The 18,698-nt window shown below is 34.0% G+C and overlaps 3 protein-coding genes across 3 annotated transcripts; 1 reads left to right on the top strand and 2 right to left on the bottom strand.

The window, feature by feature from the left end:
- Positions 1 to 1,181: 1,181 nt before the first annotated feature.
- LOC132313031 (serine/threonine-protein kinase PCRK1-like) lies at positions 1,182 to 8,198 on the top strand. Its single transcript, XM_059811643.1, has 5 exons — positions 1,182 to 1,632; positions 2,227 to 2,627; positions 4,211 to 4,471; positions 4,755 to 4,877; positions 7,118 to 8,198. The coding sequence occupies exons 2-5, from the start codon at positions 2,253 to 2,255 to the stop codon at positions 7,631 to 7,633; spliced, it is 1,275 nt and encodes a 424-aa protein (XP_059667626.1). The 5' UTR covers positions 1,182 to 1,632; positions 2,227 to 2,252; the 3' UTR covers positions 7,634 to 8,198.
- A 145-nt stretch (positions 8,199 to 8,343) lies between these two features.
- Positions 8,344 to 9,161, bottom strand: LOC132314636 (cell division cycle protein 48 homolog). Its single transcript, XM_059813472.1, has 3 exons — positions 8,844 to 9,161; positions 8,563 to 8,746; positions 8,344 to 8,477 (listed from the first exon to the last, which is right to left on the bottom strand). The coding sequence occupies exons 1-3, from the start codon at positions 9,135 to 9,137 to the stop codon at positions 8,344 to 8,346; spliced, it is 612 nt and encodes a 203-aa protein (XP_059669455.1). The 5' UTR covers positions 9,138 to 9,161.
- Positions 9,162 to 9,281: 120 nt separating this feature from the next.
- Positions 9,282 to 11,358, bottom strand: LOC132314635 (cell division cycle protein 48 homolog). Its single transcript, XM_059813471.1, has 5 exons — positions 11,158 to 11,358; positions 10,169 to 10,972; positions 9,845 to 10,066; positions 9,678 to 9,749; positions 9,282 to 9,569 (listed from the first exon to the last, which is right to left on the bottom strand). The coding sequence occupies exons 1-5, from the start codon at positions 11,356 to 11,358 to the stop codon at positions 9,282 to 9,284; spliced, it is 1,587 nt and encodes a 528-aa protein (XP_059669454.1).
- Between the last annotated feature and the right edge of the window lie 7,340 nt (positions 11,359 to 18,698).

The raw sequence follows: 18,698 nt of genomic DNA, 5'->3' as shown, positions 1-18,698 counted from the left end.
ATTTTGAAAATTCGACTGCGTGCTTTCAAAATATGAAAAATAATCTGAAATATTTAGTATTGTTTAATTTTTACATATATTATTTTGGTTCAAATAAGTCAAAATTTTTTTTCAATGGGGGTAATTTTTAACAACAATAATATATATATATATATATATTATTATTATTAAAAATTACTCCAACTGAAAGAAATTTCTGACTACGCCACTGCCATCATCTATGACTTTAGATAACCAATAGGTCATACATTTCGCTAAAGATCAGTACTTTTCTTGCGAGCATCCCATTTATTACGGTTGTGGTAACCTTCTTAGGAGATTTAGATGTTGTTTGTCCTCAACCTCTAGTTGTCCTATGATAACACTGTCAAACACATGAGACAAAATACTAAACATCATATACTAAACAAAGTACACTGCTTATATTAATTAGAAAGAAAGTGAGTCAAACAATAAACTTATCTTTGCATATCAAGCCAAAAGAGGAAATCCAAAGCTTCATTATTACATTTCGTGTGTATCTTTCTAATTTTTATTTTTTTATTTTTTTGAGTAGAGTAAAAATTTATTACCTGAAAATCATTATAAATAAGAAATAATTAGACTCTTCATAAATACTTTTATTATTTATTTAAAACTGGTGCTGATTTTTTAAAATCAGCCTAAGATTATTAACAAACATATTTTTCTGTTTATTGTTTTTAAAATTAGACAAATATTTTTTTGTTATCAAATAATGTATCAATAGTAATATATACATATATATATATATATATATATATATATATATGATAAATAATGATATCAAACCACTCATAATGCGGACGTAATTAGCGTGGTGAGATGATGATGCCGACTGAGACTGGATGACATTAAAGGGAATTGAAGATCCAGTCATGGAGAGGGGAAGGTTCTTGAGTCAGTCAATACAATTAGCGTGATGTCCTAATCACGTACCAACAAATGGGTCAACCGACGTATAACATATGTCATTCTTAACATTTTAATTATTCCTTTCCTGACGCAATTTAGGTAACCAAGAGTAAAAACAACATTCATATTTACTGAAAAATTGTTGTAGAAGTATTTTGCAATTTGTCATTTCTTTACACTATATATATATATATACACACATACACACATTCAAACGGCTGATCCATTCATACGTGGAACAAAAATTGAAGGGATGGATAAGTTTCTTTATTGGTTACGAAATTCTTTCTCGACCTCCATGACTGACCCAGACCCATTATCACTCTTCACGGAAGACTTTTCGTCCGGACATGGCATCTTTCATTTGCTCTCTCTCTCTCTAACAATACAGGCACTCTCTCTCTCTAGAGGCTGTCCCACTGGGTCTCATTTTTCAATTCAAATGCCGCCTTCACACTCGCCTCGAACTTAATGTTGTCTCAATCATATATCCGTGTGTATAAAATTTTCTATGGGCTCTTTTTCCATTTGGTTGGTGAGCTGACGTTCCTTTTGGATTGTGAAAATATCCTTCTCTTTTTGCCTTTGAGGTCTCTTTTGGCTAACTGGGTTTTTCTCACAACTCCCCAATAATTGGGATTTTATAAGCTGTGGATGTTAAACATCCAGATTTAAGCAATCCGATTGAGAAGCTTAGAGGTGAGTTTTCTTAGATTCTGATATAAAGTAAATTCTCAATTTAGTTTCTTATTATGGACCTGGCAGATTAATATACACACACCTTGTTTGTAGGAATGGATCTTAATCTTATTGTGCGTGTGTTTTTGGAACATCTTAATTTGAAATTATGCAGGTTTCAAAAGAAAAAATAGGAGTTTATTTGGTTTCAATATTCTTGACTTTTGATGTCTAAAATCCATTACAAGGAACATGGGGCTGTTGAATATATGGGGTTAGGTGCTTATCAAAATATATATATATATATATATATATATATATGGGGTTAGGTGGATTTTTATGTCTTTGGCTATTTATATATGAGCCCCCATTATTGGGAGCTTATTGCTTCAAGTTTGGATTTTTATTATGTGTGTAAAATGTTACATGCTTGAATGTCTTTCAAATTACTTGCTATTCTAGCATTATGATGCTCTGGTTATAAAATCTTAATTTAACTTGGATAGTATTACATTTTAGCTACCTGTGCTTCTTAACTTTATGTGATGTCCGATTTCTTGATATTTTGATGGATTTAGGGTTTTGATGCCGTCTTTTTTATATCTGAATCTGCAGTGAGGGTTTGTAATTTATTGGAGGCTATGAAGTGTTTTCAGTTCTCCAACGGAGAAAAGAAGGATGAACTGAAGCACACAAAGTCTAGATCGGTTCAGTCCTTCAATTCTACTGAACTTGAAATGAGGAAATCTGGGTCTGAATTTAATTCACAGAATATCTCAGACACTAGCATAGAGTCCACCGGCAGGAGTCAGTTTCCGAGTTTGTCTCAGAGGCCAAGTAATCTCAGAGTGTTTACATTTTCGGAGCTGAAGACGGCCACAAAGAACTTCAGCCGGACTACCAAACTTGGAGAGGGTGGTTTTGGGTGTGTGTATAAGGGTGTGGTCAAGTGTTCCGAAGATCCGCTTCAGAAACTTGATGTTGCGGTGAAACAATTAAGTAGAAGAGGCTTGCAGGCAAGGTTTCCTTTGCTCTCTCTCTTTCTCTTTATTCTTATGTTCTAGTTCAGTAAGTATAGAAATGGAAATGCTACTTGTTTTGTGACTATTTCCTTAGAAGAATCTAGAAGTAAGAATGATCAATGGCATGACTTATGACATGGGGCATTTTACGTTACTAATTGAAGTGTGGTTATTGGTTGTTGGCATATGTTTAGGAGTTGGTTTCCTTGAACATTCAAGTCCCAGAATTCATCAAACAGGCAGTCGAAGTTTTGTGTTTGGGGATCCAATATGACTCAATCCAACAAACAACAAAGAAAAAAGATACATGGACAATATATTCTGCTATATGCTTCGAGTAATTTATTAAAATGTCCCTCTCTATCTTCAAATTTGTTTGAAGCGTTGTTTGTGTGTGTGTAGGTTGCATGTATGTGTGCTCGTGTGCATGTATCTGCATGTTAAACTTTGTGGTCAAAGAGTGTAATTTTTAGATTGCCGAAGAGGAATTATAATTATTATAACTGAACACATATTTCAGCGAGATCCATGACACATGGGACAACAATCTTATCCATACATACATACGACTAATAGTTCATCCTAATGGTTTTAGTGGTTAATGAAATGATTGGCCAAGCAAGGTATTTTCAGATTCAAATTAAAACTAGTTGATGAGGGAAAAAAAGTAGAAAAGCAGAGGAGTGGAAAGTTCCAAACAACACAAGTGAAGAGGAAGACAAGATAGAGAGACTATTGTATTGAGAGTCATACTATTTAGGCTGACCAGGTAGGTTGAATTGCTGGGCCAAACGGATGAAAAGTGTCTGATGAATTGATGTTGGCCCCATATCAATGCATCATGTGGCTGTCATCCGTTCAGAGCAACAACTTGGCCTACATGATTGGCCAACAAATCATATTCCTTTTATTAATGATCTACCTTCAATTTTTCAGCAATCAATGAGAGATAAATCAAAAGCATGCTCCTACACAAACTGCAACTCATTTATTGGACTCACCTTTAGTTAATACATGACCGTACTTTTTGTAAAAATCAATAGTAACTAATATTTAATTCATAATGAAATTAGACCCTTGGAGTGAGAAATATACATAAATTCTTAAGCGTGTGCAGCAAGCATAATCAAATCAGTTCAATAAAAAGATAAAGCACCAAATAAGGTTCTTCCTGAAGACTCATAAACGAGCTCAGAATCAGTGTAATCCTGATGTTGCAACTGACTGTCCACATGGCAATGACATGAAACGGTGCAGTACTTACAGACTTCCAAGCCAAGGGAACATATCTTCTATCTCTTTTGGCCAAAGAACCAGATTTAGAATATTACAACTCTGGACTATATTATTTATCGTGAAGAGTGAGGTGGATCCATTTCCTGTGACCCTGCATGAGGTTGTTCTTCGTTGTTGTTAGTTAGAGATTGCTTATTAAAGTAGTTTCATGTTGATAAGCCTATTTATTGATCTAGATATAATTGGTTAATAAGTTAATCTTTAATGGTTCAGAAAGTAGGGAATTCAACCTCTTGTGTTCGTATAATTTCTCATACTAGCTCCCACCTTTTGTGTGGCAGGGGCACAAGGAGTGGGCGACAGAAGTGGATGTTCTTGGGGTGGTTGAGCATCCAAATCTTGTCAAACTACTAGGCTACTGCACGGAGGACGACGAAAGAGGAATCCAGCGGCTTCTGATTTATGAATACATGCCTAACGGAAGTGTGGAGGACCATTTATCTACTCGATCAGAGACATCTCTTTCATGGGCCATGAGACTCAAAATAGCGCAAGATGCTGCTCGTGGCTTAGCATATCTCCATGAAGGAATGGATTTTCAGGTATTGTATATTATTTCGTTTTTAATTCCATGTCATTCGGAAATCTCTCTCTCTATTTTGGTGCTAGAAATAGGTAATAATGATTGCCTTTTACTTTTTCATATTGCAAATTATTGCCAATGAGAGCAAGCATATGACATATAATAGACTCTCTCTCTCTCTCTCTCTCACACACACACACAGAACTTGCACTGCATTATGCATTATTGGCTTTACATTGTATGTCATGACTCATGAGTGTGCTGTCTTTCATCATACTGACATTTGTAATAAATTATTGTAGATCATCTTTAGAGATTTCAAATCTTCAAACATTCTCCTAGATGAGCAATGGAATTCGAAGCTATCAGACTTTGGATTGGCTAGATTGGGCCCTCCGGAAGGACAGACCCATGTCTCAACCGCAGTATGTGCATACAAAATTCTCTTACTATCACTAGATATGCTGTATTTGGATGCATTTCACCTCTGTGCATATAAGTTGAGATCATATTCAGCATTCTACATCTGTGCGTTGAGATCATGTGAGAATGGGACATGTAGATCACAACTCCACTGTTTTACCTAAGATATGGTTGATCAAAATTCCAAACTGACAACCCTAAAAGCGAGTGTTTTTTACCTAATAGATAGCTGATTACAAATAAATTCTGTTAATCCTAATTATCAAACTAGAATTTGTTTTTTGGGCATATATTTCTAAGTATTGGCATGGGTCATAAATTAATGCGGTATAATAGATGTCCACATTCTAGTTTATTTGACCTATATCTGATGATCTTGAAATTTTAGGTGGGAATTCATAAGTCGTGATTTCAAATTCGTGTCTTCCCTTTTCCTTTCGCAGTTATTCTTTTGTGAACTGCAAGCACTGTGGTCTGCACTGTCTTATTCTGTCACCTCCTTTAGCTATATTAGACTGTATGATCTTAGAATTCGATACTTTTTTGAAACATATCCACGAGGGTGAAATCTCATGGTACAAAAGTTAATAATCATCCTCAAGGTAGAGTTCTATGGAGGGACCTATTAATCATTGGCTTTTGGTTTTTATAAACAAGCCTGCGCTTATAGAGTTAGGCCTTGCATTCCAGATTTTCTGCACTTCTATCACCATCTATGATCAGTAACCACATGAAGTTGGTGTTCAAGTTTAGGGACATGAAATATTTGCGTTGTACAAAATCCAGCAGACCACACGATCTGAGCCTGCTGAGTCCTTTGATGGAACTAACCCAACCTAACCAAAAAAAAAATATGGAGCCGCCCCCCAAATCACTGCACAACGGGGCAATTTAGACCACCCATGAATCTAGTTTCAATCAATTGCATCATTGTGATTTGGTATAAATTTTGATTGCAATTAAATGAGTTATTCATTTTACTCAACACCTATTTTTATTTTTTATTTTTAATTATTTTTTTACTTTGGTATTTGTAACAACCCTTACCCTATCCAAACACAATATTGGCTGGTTTTGGCTCGCCCGGACTTCTCAGGGGGTCACCTATCCTGGTACTACTTCAAGTTAAGTACACTTAAGTACGGAGTTCTGATGGGTTCACGGCCATCACGACTTTAAAACACGTTGTGTCATAAAAAGGTGTTGAATGTACAATTCTGCATATAGCACTTGCCTTTTCCACACTCGGACGATGTGGGATTGTGTACCTATAACTCACCTAGTGTGGTAGCCTGTCAGTGCCTCACACCTTCCCACGCAACCGGCCCACATAGGTCACCACAATCACCCCCTTTTGGGGCTCAATATTCCCGTTGGCTACACTTTTAGTTGGGTCAGGCTCTGATATCATTTGTAACAACCCTTACCCTATCCAGATATAATATTGTCCGCTTTTGGCTCCCCCAGATCAGAGACTTCCCAGGGGTCACCTATCCTGGTACTACTATTATGTCTGCTTTTGGCTCCCCCAGACTAGAGACTTCCTAGGAGGTCACCCATCCTAGTATTACTCCAGGTTAAAAACACTTAATTCCGGAGTTCTTGTAGGTTCACGGCCATCACGGCTTTAAAATACGTTGTATTATAGAAATGTGTTGAATTTACATATATCACTTGCCTTTTCCACACCCAGGCGATGTGGGATTGTGTACTTGTAGCTCGTCCAGTATGGTAGCCTGCTAGTACCTCGCACCTACCCACGTACACCCGCCCACATAGGTCACCACAATATTAGCTTGATGTTGTGGGTTAACAAACGCGCTGATTCAATTTGTCTGAGATGTCCAAAAATAGCTTTGGATGTCATTTAGGCCCCATTTGGTTCACATATTTAGTGTGGAAAAGAAATTATGGGAGCAAAATTTTAATTTTACATATTATTTCTCTTCCATTTTCTTAATTTACTTATTTATTATTTATTTCCAACTCTCTTTAAGATAGAAAACATGAAGGAAATTGTGTTTCCATTTCCTCTCCCTTTATTTTTGCCTCAAAATTTGGCAAGCTAAGCAGAGCCTTGAGGAATACAAAACAGGTTAATTATGAAACACAACTTTAAAAATTATTTAAAGTTAGACAAAACATATTCATTACAGATGATATGAAAATCCTTTTCTTCCTTTTTGTGTTTTCTTACCTGATGCGTCAACTTCTGACAATTGATTTGATAAATATTTATCAGGTTGTGGGAACCTTGGGATATGCAGCTCCTGAATACATCCAAACCGGACGTCTCACATACAAGAATGATGTATGGAGCTACGGAGTCTTCCTTTATGAACTCATAACCGGTAGGCGCCCCTTGGACAAAAACCGCCCAAAGAGTGAGCAGAAACTTTTGGAATGGGTAAAGCCATATCTATCGGACAGGAAGAAGTTTCAGATGATATTGGACCCAAGGCTTGAAGGTAAATATTCCCTCAAGTCAGCTCAAAAGCTAGCGATTGTTGCCAACCGGTGCCTGGTCAGATATCCTAAGTCACGCCCAAATATGAGTGAAGTGCTGGAAATGGTGAATCAGATTATGGATCCATCAACGGAGAGGGGAAGTCCTCAGCCACCAGTAAGGAGTTTGGTGCCAGTGGAAAGTTCATTGGAAACCAAAACACAAGGCAAGAGAAGTCTCATGGATATAAAGATTGGAGAAAGCAGTTGGCTTGTACGTATGTGGTCATCAAAGCTTGCAAGGACATGCTGATTGCAGTGACTATGAACAAAAATTGTCTTGATGAGATTTTTGGGTAATTGGAGAAAGCTTGAATAGCAATTCTAACGAACTTTTATATGGTCGCAATAAATGGCGTACAAAATAGTGCCATCATACCAACAAGTATATATATAGAACCACTCTTTTATCCTATTTGCTGTGTTGTGTAAAATTTTGCTGTGGATACTTTTGAGGCGCTGAGGCAAATAAAAGGATTGTAAAGTGGAGAATCGGAGGAAGTAGATGGTTGGTTATGTGGGCACGAAAGAGATGCTGATTCTCTAACTGAGAGCAAATGGCAGGTAGGTACATTCTTCATGGTGTGCAACGAAGCTTTCGTACAGGTATGAAGGATGTGTCTCTGAGTACTCACAAGCAACATTATTACATTTCTTTATTGTTCAATTATAGAGTCAGCCAGAATGGTTTCCTCTCTCTCTGTCTCCTTGATTCATGTAAGATACTAGTTGCAATGCAAAACCTCAATGATTAGTGTACCTGATGATTTTTAAACTCTTAATGTAGTGGATATGCATTGTACTTTTAGACTGTTTTATTCATGGCTTTATTGTTGCATTAAAAAAGATGAAACATACATTGAAAACTAGGAAACATAAACTCAGATCACTGAACTTTAACTTTGATAAATAATTTGCACACATCCATGATAATCCTCAGGACAACAAACACTTTTTAGAACTTTAAACTGGAACCAGGAGCACTGGCCAAAAACCAGAAGCCCTGAGTTGTTTGATCATCATAATCTCTTGAAGGCTTTTACCCCATGATACAGGGAAGTCAACAATTGCATCGACGCAAAAAGAAAAGAAAATGCCTGTATGAATAACCTAACCAATGTATGTCATCTTCTTCAGTCCCACCGGCATCATCAGAGGCTGCAACGGGTCAGTTTTCGGTACTGAAAACTCCAGAGCGCTGCAATGTTTGAGCAAATGCCTGGTACTTTTGAATTTCAGCATCACTCACACTCCTACGTGCAACCTTCATTGATTCCTCAAAATGAGCAACCTTGATCTCAGCCACCTCATCTTCTACATCCTCCATAGCCTCAGGATTCTTCCTTCTCCTCTCCCTCTCGAAATCCTGCAAAATGAAAAGTGAAAATTTATGGGTTGCTGGGAAGAGTGGGATGTGCGGGGGTGGGATCAGCATTAAATGAAGAACTAATACAGAAGTTTACCTTCTCGATGTCCTCCCTTATGGCATATTTGCAGGCACGTTGGCATATTTCCGTAATATCGGCACCACTGAAGCCTTGGGTGGTCTTAGCAAGGGCTCTCAGGTCTACATCTTTGGAAAGTGGAGATTTCTTAAGGCAAGCCTTGAAAATCTGATGGCGAGAATCCTCATCAGGCAAAGGGATATAAATCAATTGATCAAGACGGCCAGGCCGCAAAAGTGCAGGATCAATAACATCAGGCCTGTTTGTGGCTCCAATAACGAAAACAGTTTTCTTGGCGGACATTCCATCCATTTCAGTCAGGATTTGATTCAAAACCCTATCAGAAACACCACAGCCTTTATATTCTCCCCTCTACAAGGAATACAGAAGAAACAATGTAAGCCGGGAAAGCACAAACCATGGCAACCACATTTTTAGAGTAGAGAAAACAATAATTCAGACCTGGACAGCAAGTGAATCGAGTTCATCAAAGAATAGGACACAAGGAGCAGATCTCCGTGCCTTCTCAAATATTTCTCGAACGTTGGCCTCACTCTCCCCAAACCAAACACTAAGCAGTTCAGGACCCTTGACACTGATAAAGTTTGCCTGACATTCACCGGCAATCGCCTTGGCCATAAGAGTTTTCCCACATCCTGGTGGCCCATAGAAAAGAACTCCCGTTGAGGGTGACATGCCAAACTTCTTATACTTCTCAGGATGCTCCACAGGATATTGAACAGTCTACACATATGAAAGAGAGAGAGAGAGGGTATGAAGGGAGAAACGAAAATACAAGGATAGACGATCATAGAGTGCATGTGTGTGTGTGCAGCCAGCAACTGCAACTACCTCTTGAAGCTCCCGCTTAACATTCTCAAGGCCTCCGATATCTTCCCAACTGCAATTGGGCAGTTCAACAAGCTGGCTCACCAAAACAATATTAGAAGTTAGAACCCGATAATCAATAAAAGTTGTATCTACAGACTCCAGTGAACAAATATAGAAATTTCACACACAGTGTTACGCAGAGCAGATGGTCTGCTTGTTCCAAGAGCTGTTTGGAAGTGCTTATTCGAAACAGCCATAGATTTGAGTATCTTAGCATCTATGACCTTGTCTTCCAAGTCAATCACGTCCATCTTCTCTCTTATGCATTGGAGTGCAGCCTTATGGCACAGACCTGCTAAATCAGCACCAACATATCCATGCGAGTCTTTGGCAATTCTTTCTAAATCAACCTGCACAATTAAGTTGAGTTGAGAAACGTACAATATACACACACACATGTACTAGTATAAAAGCATAATATATAATGGTGTTTGATTGAGTATTATTATTACATCTTCAGCAAACTTCATTTTCTTGGCAAGGATTTGAAGAACCTCAAGACGCCCATTAGTGTCTGGAACACCAATTTCTATTTCCGTATCAAATCTACCAAACCTTCTTAAGGCAGGGTCAATGGTGTTGGGACGATTCGTAGCACCGATGACAGTAACACGAGCAAGGGAATTGAGACCATCCATAAGAGTCAAGAACTGAGAAACAAGCCTCTTCTCAGTTTCCCCATAAGTTTTCGTTCGGTTGGGAGTTACAGAATCAATCTCATCAATAAAGAGAATGGATGGAGCCTTCCTCTCTGCTTCCTCGAATATGTTCCTGAGTTTTCTTTCGCTCTCTCCATAAAAATTTGACACTATCTCTGGTCCATTTATGGACAAGAAGAAAGCAGTTGTTTGATTAGCAATAGCTCTGGCTATCAAAGTCTTTCCGGATCCCGGAGGTCCGTATAACAGAATCCCTTTAGGCGGATTCACACCAATTGATGTAAAGAGCTGTGGATGCCTCAATGGAAACTCCACCAACTCCCGAATCTGTGCTATCTGTTCACGGACACCACCAATATCATCGTAACCAACCCCGTTTATTCTTTGCCCGCTCTGAATAATAGTTTTAGCCTTAGCCTTTGGCCTTCCGGCAACCGTTCTGTACTCACGCACTGTACTTCTCCTTCCTCCCCTTACAAAAAACAGCTCACTCTTTCTCACTGGGTGGTAAGCCTCTACCAAATAAGCTGCCAAACACAAAAATAAATAAATAAAATTTGAATTCTCAACTCTATTTATTAAATCAAAATGTATTGACTTTAATAAATTTAAATAGCATTATTCACAGCAATAACATTTGACCATTAACAATGCAACAAATAACGAAGGTATCAACAATTTTAATACCTCCCCAAGAGGTAATACTACTAGAGTACTTAGCAATGCCAAGATATAAATTAGAAAAAAAAAAAAAAACTCAACAATGTTAGGACAATTCTGACATAGTGACATGACATGTAGAAAATACCAGAAGGAGCAGAGGAAGAAGACCATCGACATTGCAAGGCAGGGCTTGGTTGAATGGGAGACTGATCATGTAGAGAAAGCAAAGATCGACAATAAACATGATGAGAGAGTTGGCGACATTGTAGTCTTCTACAAAGCTCGTTTTTCACACGAGCAACACGAGCCAATGAAGCCATCGAACAACTCTGGAAGGAAGCTATGAAAGTTCTCAACCATAAACAATTTGAATTCACAATTTGGAGAGAAATTTGATATTGTATTAATAATTGAATTGGTAATTATAATATGCTGTTAATTATAATAATAATAAACCATAAGCAAAGAAAACCTTATATCACAATTTGAAACCAAAATCCTTTGGAATTTGAAATTGAAAATAGAAAAGCAATTCGATTGTAATTAAATAAAATTATATTTTGATGTTGGGAAGAAACTGCAAGTTGTAAAATGGAATTTGAAATAAATTAGACCTTTTACCAGCTTGGGATAAAGAGACGTGGTAGTTATAAAGAAGGTTTACAGAATTAGAGACTTCTTTAACTGTTTGGGATAAAGAGACAGTGGTAGTTATAAACAAGGTTTATAGAATTAAATACTTCTTTACCTGTTTGAGATAAAGAGACATGGTAGTTATAAAGAAGGTTTGTAGAATTAGAAAATTCAAATAGGTTATAAAGAAGGTTTGTAGAATTAGAAAATTCAAATAGTTAATAAAAGGATAGTTTTTTAATTACATTTCAAATCCTATCATTTTTCTTAGATTTTTTCACTTTACCAAATTTTCTTTAGAATCCAACCAAAATCCCATTCCATTTTAAAATCCAATCATTCCAAACCAGGACAGCCTATTTATAAAATTTAAGAATAATACCTAGTCCGTGTAGGCCACTAAAGAACTCCCAAGAAGACGTAAAGACGCAAAAAAAAAAAAAAAAAAAAAAAATGATAAAAGAAATTTGGCACATTTTTTTTTTTTCTACTCCCAATTCCATGAGTAATGATACTCTAATCGAATGAGGTAATGGACCCTTCATCACAAAATAAAAAAATAGTTATTAATTGATATAAAAAGAATTTATATAAAAAAAAATTTACTGAAAAATTTATTTAAAAAGTTTAATTCAAATTACAAATTACTTGATAAAATTTAAAACAAAATAAAATATAAAAAAATATTTATAAAAAAAATTAATTGATATAAAATCAATCACTACTTTCTAATTACCTAATAAAATTCAAATAACAAATTACCTAATAAATCTATTTTCTATAAAACTCACAAAATACCAAAAATTACCTAATAAAATCAGTCTAACACAAAATACTAAAAATTATCTAATAAAATCAAACACCACTTTCAAATTACCTAATAAAATATCTATTTTCTATAAAACTCTAAAACAAAATATATAAAAATATTTACAAAATTAACAAATACTAAAAATTACCTAATAAAATCAATCTAACACAAAATACTAAAAATTACCTAATAAAATCAATCACCACTTTATTATGAGTTTTTTAATAAAAGAAAATCTAATTAGACAAGAATTATTAATATAAAAAATATTTATTAATTGATATAATTTTTTTTTAAAAAGAGTTTCTATAAAACTCTAACACATATTACCTATTTATCTATTTATTATTAGTTTTTTTAATAAAAAGAAATCTAATTAGAAAAGAATATATTTAAAACTCTACTACAAATTACCTATTTTATTTTCTTTAAAACTCTATCACATATAACCTGAAAAAAATATTTATTAATTAATATAAAAAATAGTTTATATAAAAAGATTTTCTATAAAACTCTAACACAAAATATTAAAAAAATAATAATAATAAAGCTTCTTTCCGGGCGGTATAAAACTCCAATAGAATCAATCTAACACAAAATACTAAAAATTACTTAATAACATCAATCACCACTTTCAAATTACCTAATAAAATAATAAATCTATTTTATATAAATTCACAAAATACTAAAAACTCTAACACAAGATATATATAAAAAATATTTATTAATTAATATAAAAAAGATTTTTTATAAAAAGAGTTTCTATAAAACTCTAAAAATTAATAATAAAATTCAAGTTACCTATTTTATCTATTTGTTTCTAAAAAAATCTATACTATTATTAAAAAAAAACTCTAAAAATTACCTAATAAAATTCAAATTACATATTTATCTATTTGTTTCTAAAAAAATCTATACTCTCTGTATATAAGCCTTTTTTAGCCTTGCTCTAATCACTATCAGTTTTCTATTTTTTGCAAGGTATGTGACACCCCCACCCCTATTGGTAAAGTAACTCATTAGTTATGTCTTGATCATGCATTGTTTCATTATTTTTTTCACGATTTATACAGGTTAAAGGTACGTGTCACCCCTACCCCATTGGTACAGTAATTCATTATCTACGTCCTGCTCATGCATTGTTTTATTATTAATCTTACGTCTTGCTCATGCATTGTTTTATTATTTTTTCACAATCCAAGTTTTGTAGTACTATATACATCTAATTTATACAAAAATAAAAAATTCTAATTAATTGTCTCTCTCTTCTCTATGTCTAAACAAAGTTTTGCAAGCCTTTTTTTGCCTTGCTCTAATTAATAAATATTTTTTTATACTTTGCGTTAGCTTTAAATAAATTTTTTGGAATTTTTTTTATAAAAACTCTTTTTATATCAATTAATAAATATCTCTTTTTATAAAAACTCATATCACCTAATAAATATTTTTTTATATTAATAAATACTTTAAATAAATTTTTATTTATAAAAATCTTTTTATATCAATTAATATATATAGAGAGAGAGTTAAAAACAATTGGTGGTAGAGTTTGAGTTGTGTAAAGTAATAAATTTTTAGGTAATTTTTTTCACAATCCAAGTTTTAGTACTATATATTGGTACATCTAATTTATATATACAAAAATAAAAAATCCTAATCAATTGTCTTTCTCTTCTCATCCAAGTTTTGCCAAGATCGAAGTTTTTATTTTTGGCTTGCTCTAATTAATAGATTTTTATTTTATTTTATTTTATTTTATATATTTTGTTTTAGCTTTAAATAAATTTTAAGGGAGTTAAAAACAATTGTTGGTAGAGTTTGAGTTGTGTAAAATAATAAATTTTTAGGTAATTTGTAATTTGAATTTTATTAGGTAATTTGAAAGTGGTGAAAATAAAAAAATTTATATTAATAAATAAATACTTTAAATAAATTTTTTTAATTTTTTTAATTTTTTATAAAAACTCTTTTTATATCAATTAATATAGAGAGAGAGGGGGTTAAAAACAACCTAATAAATTTTAGGTAATTTTAATTTTATTAGGTAATTTGAAAGTGGTGAAAATATATATATATATATATATATATATATATTTTATATTAGTAAATAAATACTTTAAATAAATATACATATATATATATTTTTATCTACACTGTAATTTGTTAGTGACACTTGAATGGCATCCAAAATATTTACATTTTGTTTTGAATTTTATTAGGTAATTTGAATTAAACTCTTTAAATAAATTTTTAAGGTTTTGTTTTTTTTTTTTTTTTTTTTTTTTTTTTTTTTTTTTTTTCATAGTCTCTTTAATGCTAACCATCTTTTACATTTTATAAAAACATGTCTAACATATCTCTTTATCTATACATATGTTTAAAAGACAATAAAAAATATCTATTGAGGAAAGACAAAAGAGGATTAAAGAAGTCACAAATTCATCAAAAATAAAAAAGGAGAGTATTGAGTTTTAATAGTATTATTCACAACAGTAACTGACACCAACATAGGAGTGTGTTTTTGCCAAAGTTTGAGAAAATGAAGGAAGGAGAGTGTCGTGGATTCTATTGGTTGGTATCTTCTCTACTCTCAAATTGCAAGATTAGTTTTTAAAGGAGCAAAGTAAATGTGTAGATTTTTTTGTCAATAATATATATATATATATATATATATATATGCAATTTGAGAACAATTTTTACAAAAAAAAATAAAAAGAAATATATATATGTGTGTGTGTGTGTGTGTCTAATATAGTCATATGCTACAATTTTAACACCTTCCCAAGAGGTAGTATTATTAGAGACAAACAATTGAGACAAATTTAGATTGTTATCAATGTAATTTTATAACTAGTTGGTGCTTACTTTATTCACCCTATTTTGATTTGGTTATGCTGTTAAAAAATGAAATAGAAAAGGTACAAAATCAATAAAAGAAGAGTGCCAAGAGAGAGAATATGAATAAATAAATTAGAAAAAAGAAAAAAAATTGTTGTTTAGGTAGAAGACCATACAGGAGGAGAAACCAAAGATGGACAATAAGAGAGTTGGCGACATAGTCGTAGTCTTTTACAAAGCTCCTTTTTCACACGACCAAGAAGAACCAATGCCGCCATTGAACAACTCCTAAAAATCAATATTCTAAAACAACTTGAATTCACAAAGTTAGAGAAAATTTTCAAAGAAATCTGATATTATATTTATAATTGAATTGGTGATTTTATTATACATAGTTATAATGAAAAAAAAAAAAAATCTTATAATACAATGAAGTTAATACTGTCCAAAAAACAACAGAGAATAAGAAACATAATTAATCAAATTTAAGAACAATTAGGCCACGAAAGAAAATTCCAAAACAGGCTCAGAACTTGACATAAAATAATAATAATAATAGAGTTAATTACAATGATATTTCCTGAAGTTTGTCATATTAACAGTCATATACAACTTAGTCATTTTTCTAACAAAGACACTCCATAAGTTTGTAAACTTGAACAATGACACCCCATTTTAAAAAAACTGAGCCAAACACAAACATGAAATGTCTAATATGTCCGAAGATATATTTTAATCCTCACCTAAAATGACCAAACTACCCTCTCATCTCATCTCTCTCTGTCGTTTCTCTTTCAGTCCCACTTAGTCATGGCGAAGAGGAACGGTCGGCAACGCCGTGCAGAGAGCATAGACGGTGAAGAGCTCGATACAATTTTGTCCATCAAACTCTTCATAAACTACATTTCTTTCTTGTGTAACTGGTTTCAGAAATTGGACTTATCAAATTGATAGTGATAAATCACTCATTCTATGTTAAACAGTGTCAAAGTTTATTGTTTTGTCTTCATTTTCGAACGCTTCATCTAAGATAAGACCAATAACAAGGAGTTTCTTGTTTTGTCTTCAAAATCATTTATTTGTTTATGTTTGTACTTTTCGTTCCATCCTCAGCAGAAGAAATATAACCGTCATATGTCCATGATCAAAGCAAAGAATTTTGGGCTTACTTGGTAAATTGTTTGAGAGCGTAGATGATTTTATTCTTAGGAAATCAAACTACAGTTAAGTAAATTGTTCCTTCAAAATTGAGTATTGCCTCTTAACTATTTTAATTACTACAAACCATTGGAAGAGTCTTCTAAATCCATTGTTCGACGAGATGGCTGTGGCGGTGGACTCGGCCGTGGATGATGGCGAAGGCGGCTTGCGGTTGTGGAGAAGGCGACGACCGAGAAGGAGTTGGCCGTGAAGAAGAAGATCGGTTTTGATGGAGGTTGCTGCGAGCTTGGTTTTGACGGCAGCCGGTCGGATGGTGGGGAGATGGGGACAGCAGACAGCTGGGCCGTGGGCAACAGGCTGGTTCGGCTCGGAATGGCGGTAGAACTGAATCGCCGTGGATGACTCGCGGTGGCTGCGGCTGTAGATGAACTGCGGCAATGCCCGGTGAGACGGATCCGGCTTTGGCGACGGCGGTTTGTGAACCCCGACGTGGAAATGGGCTGCTTGCGGCTTCGGCTGTGAGCTTGCGGATGATGGCAGCGAGCTCTCTCAAATCCTGTACTCTCTCTCTCTCACCTCTGTATGCTCCAAGCGAACAACGGCAAGAATGGAATACGCCGGAAAAGATAGAGTTCTCTATACCCATCCACCATCATCTCCACACACTACGCACCACCCCTGTTATCTTTTCTGCAATTTTTTTTTCACCCAAACCCTAGCTCCATCTATCTTCAAATTGACTCAATAATCTACATTACACTAACTGAAAGTCTGAAATACTGGGGCTTTGTTTCTAATAATCAAATAGACCATATATAACTCAAGGAGGGCAATAGATTGCAGCTGTGGATGGTTCGGATGAGGGTGACAGCGGGACGGTGATGAGCGGCTTGATGGACGGCGGGGAAGAAGGGCTCACAGGGAATGAATGGGATGATGGAAAATTTGGAAGATGGGATTTTTTGAATGAGGGTAATTTGGTCATTTTACGTGGTCAAAGAGTAAACATGTACTTTTATTATGTTTGGGGTGTCATTATTTAAGTTTGCAAATTAAAGGGATGTCTTTGTCTAAAAAACAGTTAAATTATTTATGACTATCAATATAACAAGCTTCAGAAAGCGTCAATGTAATTAATCCATAATAATAATAATAATAATAATAATAATAAAAAACAATGTAATTTAGCATATATATATATAATTGGAGATGTCCTAAAATATAAGTTGACCAAAAGAATGGAGATGTCCTAAAATATAAGGTCACCAAGATCAATTTTTTTAACCTAAAACTTCAATTAATTTCTAGTATCTTAATTGCAATTGTTGGTATTTATTTTTCTATTTTTGATAAACAAAGTCATGATCGAAATAGTATAATTTAAGAATTCCAATATAAATTTGAAAATTATTGAATTATCGAGCATATGAACAAATACTTATTATTAGGCTGTCATTTTGAACTGTCAGAAACAAAATTGCAATAATTAACTGATCAGAAGTGTGTGACCATCTCTCTAATTGAAATAACCTTTTTGAGCCATAAAATTTTGGAAGCCGAAATTTAGTATACTTGTCTACAACCATATACTCCATCTCGTAGTAGTATTACATATGGCTATTTTTGGGTTGGGCCATAGTATTAGAATTATAGCCCATTGGTTAAGAGAGCAGTGATACATCTCTTTCCAATGTTGCAGAAATGGACGTTTGTAAACATACATACATAGTTGAACAATGTTAGCTCATGTGTATCGTCTCATCCTCAAACTCAATTGGACCATAGTTTGTGTTCTCACTTACCCAATATATATATATATATATATATATAGATCTCACACATATTTGGTGGATGATCAAGAGTCAGTTGAGTGTAATCATGAAGTTCAAATCCAGAGGTTAATATAACAAAGTCTCCAGTGGTCAAAACCACAAAATGCAGGTAACAACAGCATAGTAATCATCAAAAGAACAACTCTTAATAGCATTGTTGCATTCAAATATGACACAGACACTGAGAACTAAGAAAAATAGATCTGCCATGTCAGAAATAGAACAGCTGGGGAGCGTCTGTAATAAATCCAGTTACCATTGATATTTCTATTATTTCATTATAAATCCAATATATTTATTGTATCTGGATTATATTTTTAATTGTGTTGTTCCAATTATTCCTATCTTCATTATTTCAAAATTTTCATTATATTTTCATTTTATA

This window comes from Cornus florida, unplaced genomic scaffold, assembly GCF_030987335.1.
Source record: "Cornus florida cultivar Cherokee Brave unplaced genomic scaffold, ASM3098733v1 CherokeeBrave_3.0.0_Hap2_Chr06, whole genome shotgun sequence".
Lineage (NCBI taxonomy): Eukaryota > Viridiplantae > Streptophyta > Magnoliopsida > Cornales > Cornaceae > Cornus > Cornus florida.
This window is presented reverse-complemented; position numbering and strand designations above follow the sequence as displayed.

Coding starts and splice junctions, on each gene's coding strand:
- LOC132314635 (XM_059813471.1), bottom strand. CDS start 11,358: ATGGCTTCATTGGCTCGTGTTGCTCGTGTGAAAAACGAGCTTTGTAGA. Junction 10,973..11,157: donor TCTACATGTCATGTCACTAT/GTCAGAATTGTC, acceptor AATTTATTAAAG/TCAATACATTTTGATTTAAT. Junction 9,570..9,677: donor TTAAGCGGGAGCTTCAAGAG/GTAGTTGCAGTT, acceptor TCATATGTGTAG/ACTGTTCAATATCCTGTGGA.
- LOC132313031 (XM_059811643.1), top strand. CDS start 2,253: ATGAAGTGTTTTCAGTTCTCCAACGGAGAAAAGAAGGATGAACTGAAG. Junction 4,472..4,754: donor ATGAAGGAATGGATTTTCAG/GTATTGTATATT, acceptor AAATTATTGTAG/ATCATCTTTAGAGATTTCAA. Junction 4,878..7,117: donor AGACCCATGTCTCAACCGCA/GTATGTGCATAC, acceptor AATATTTATCAG/GTTGTGGGAACCTTGGGATA.
- LOC132314636 (XM_059813472.1), bottom strand. CDS start 9,137: ATGGATGGAATGTCCGCCAAGAAAACTGTTTTCGTTATTGGAGCCACA. Junction 8,747..8,843: donor TAAGGGAGGACATCGAGAAG/GTAAACTTCTGT, acceptor TTCATTTTGCAG/GATTTCGAGAGGGAGAGGAG. Junction 8,478..8,562: donor GCAGCGCTCTGGAGTTTTCA/GTACCGAAAACT, acceptor TTATTCATACAG/GCATTTTCTTTTCTTTTTGC.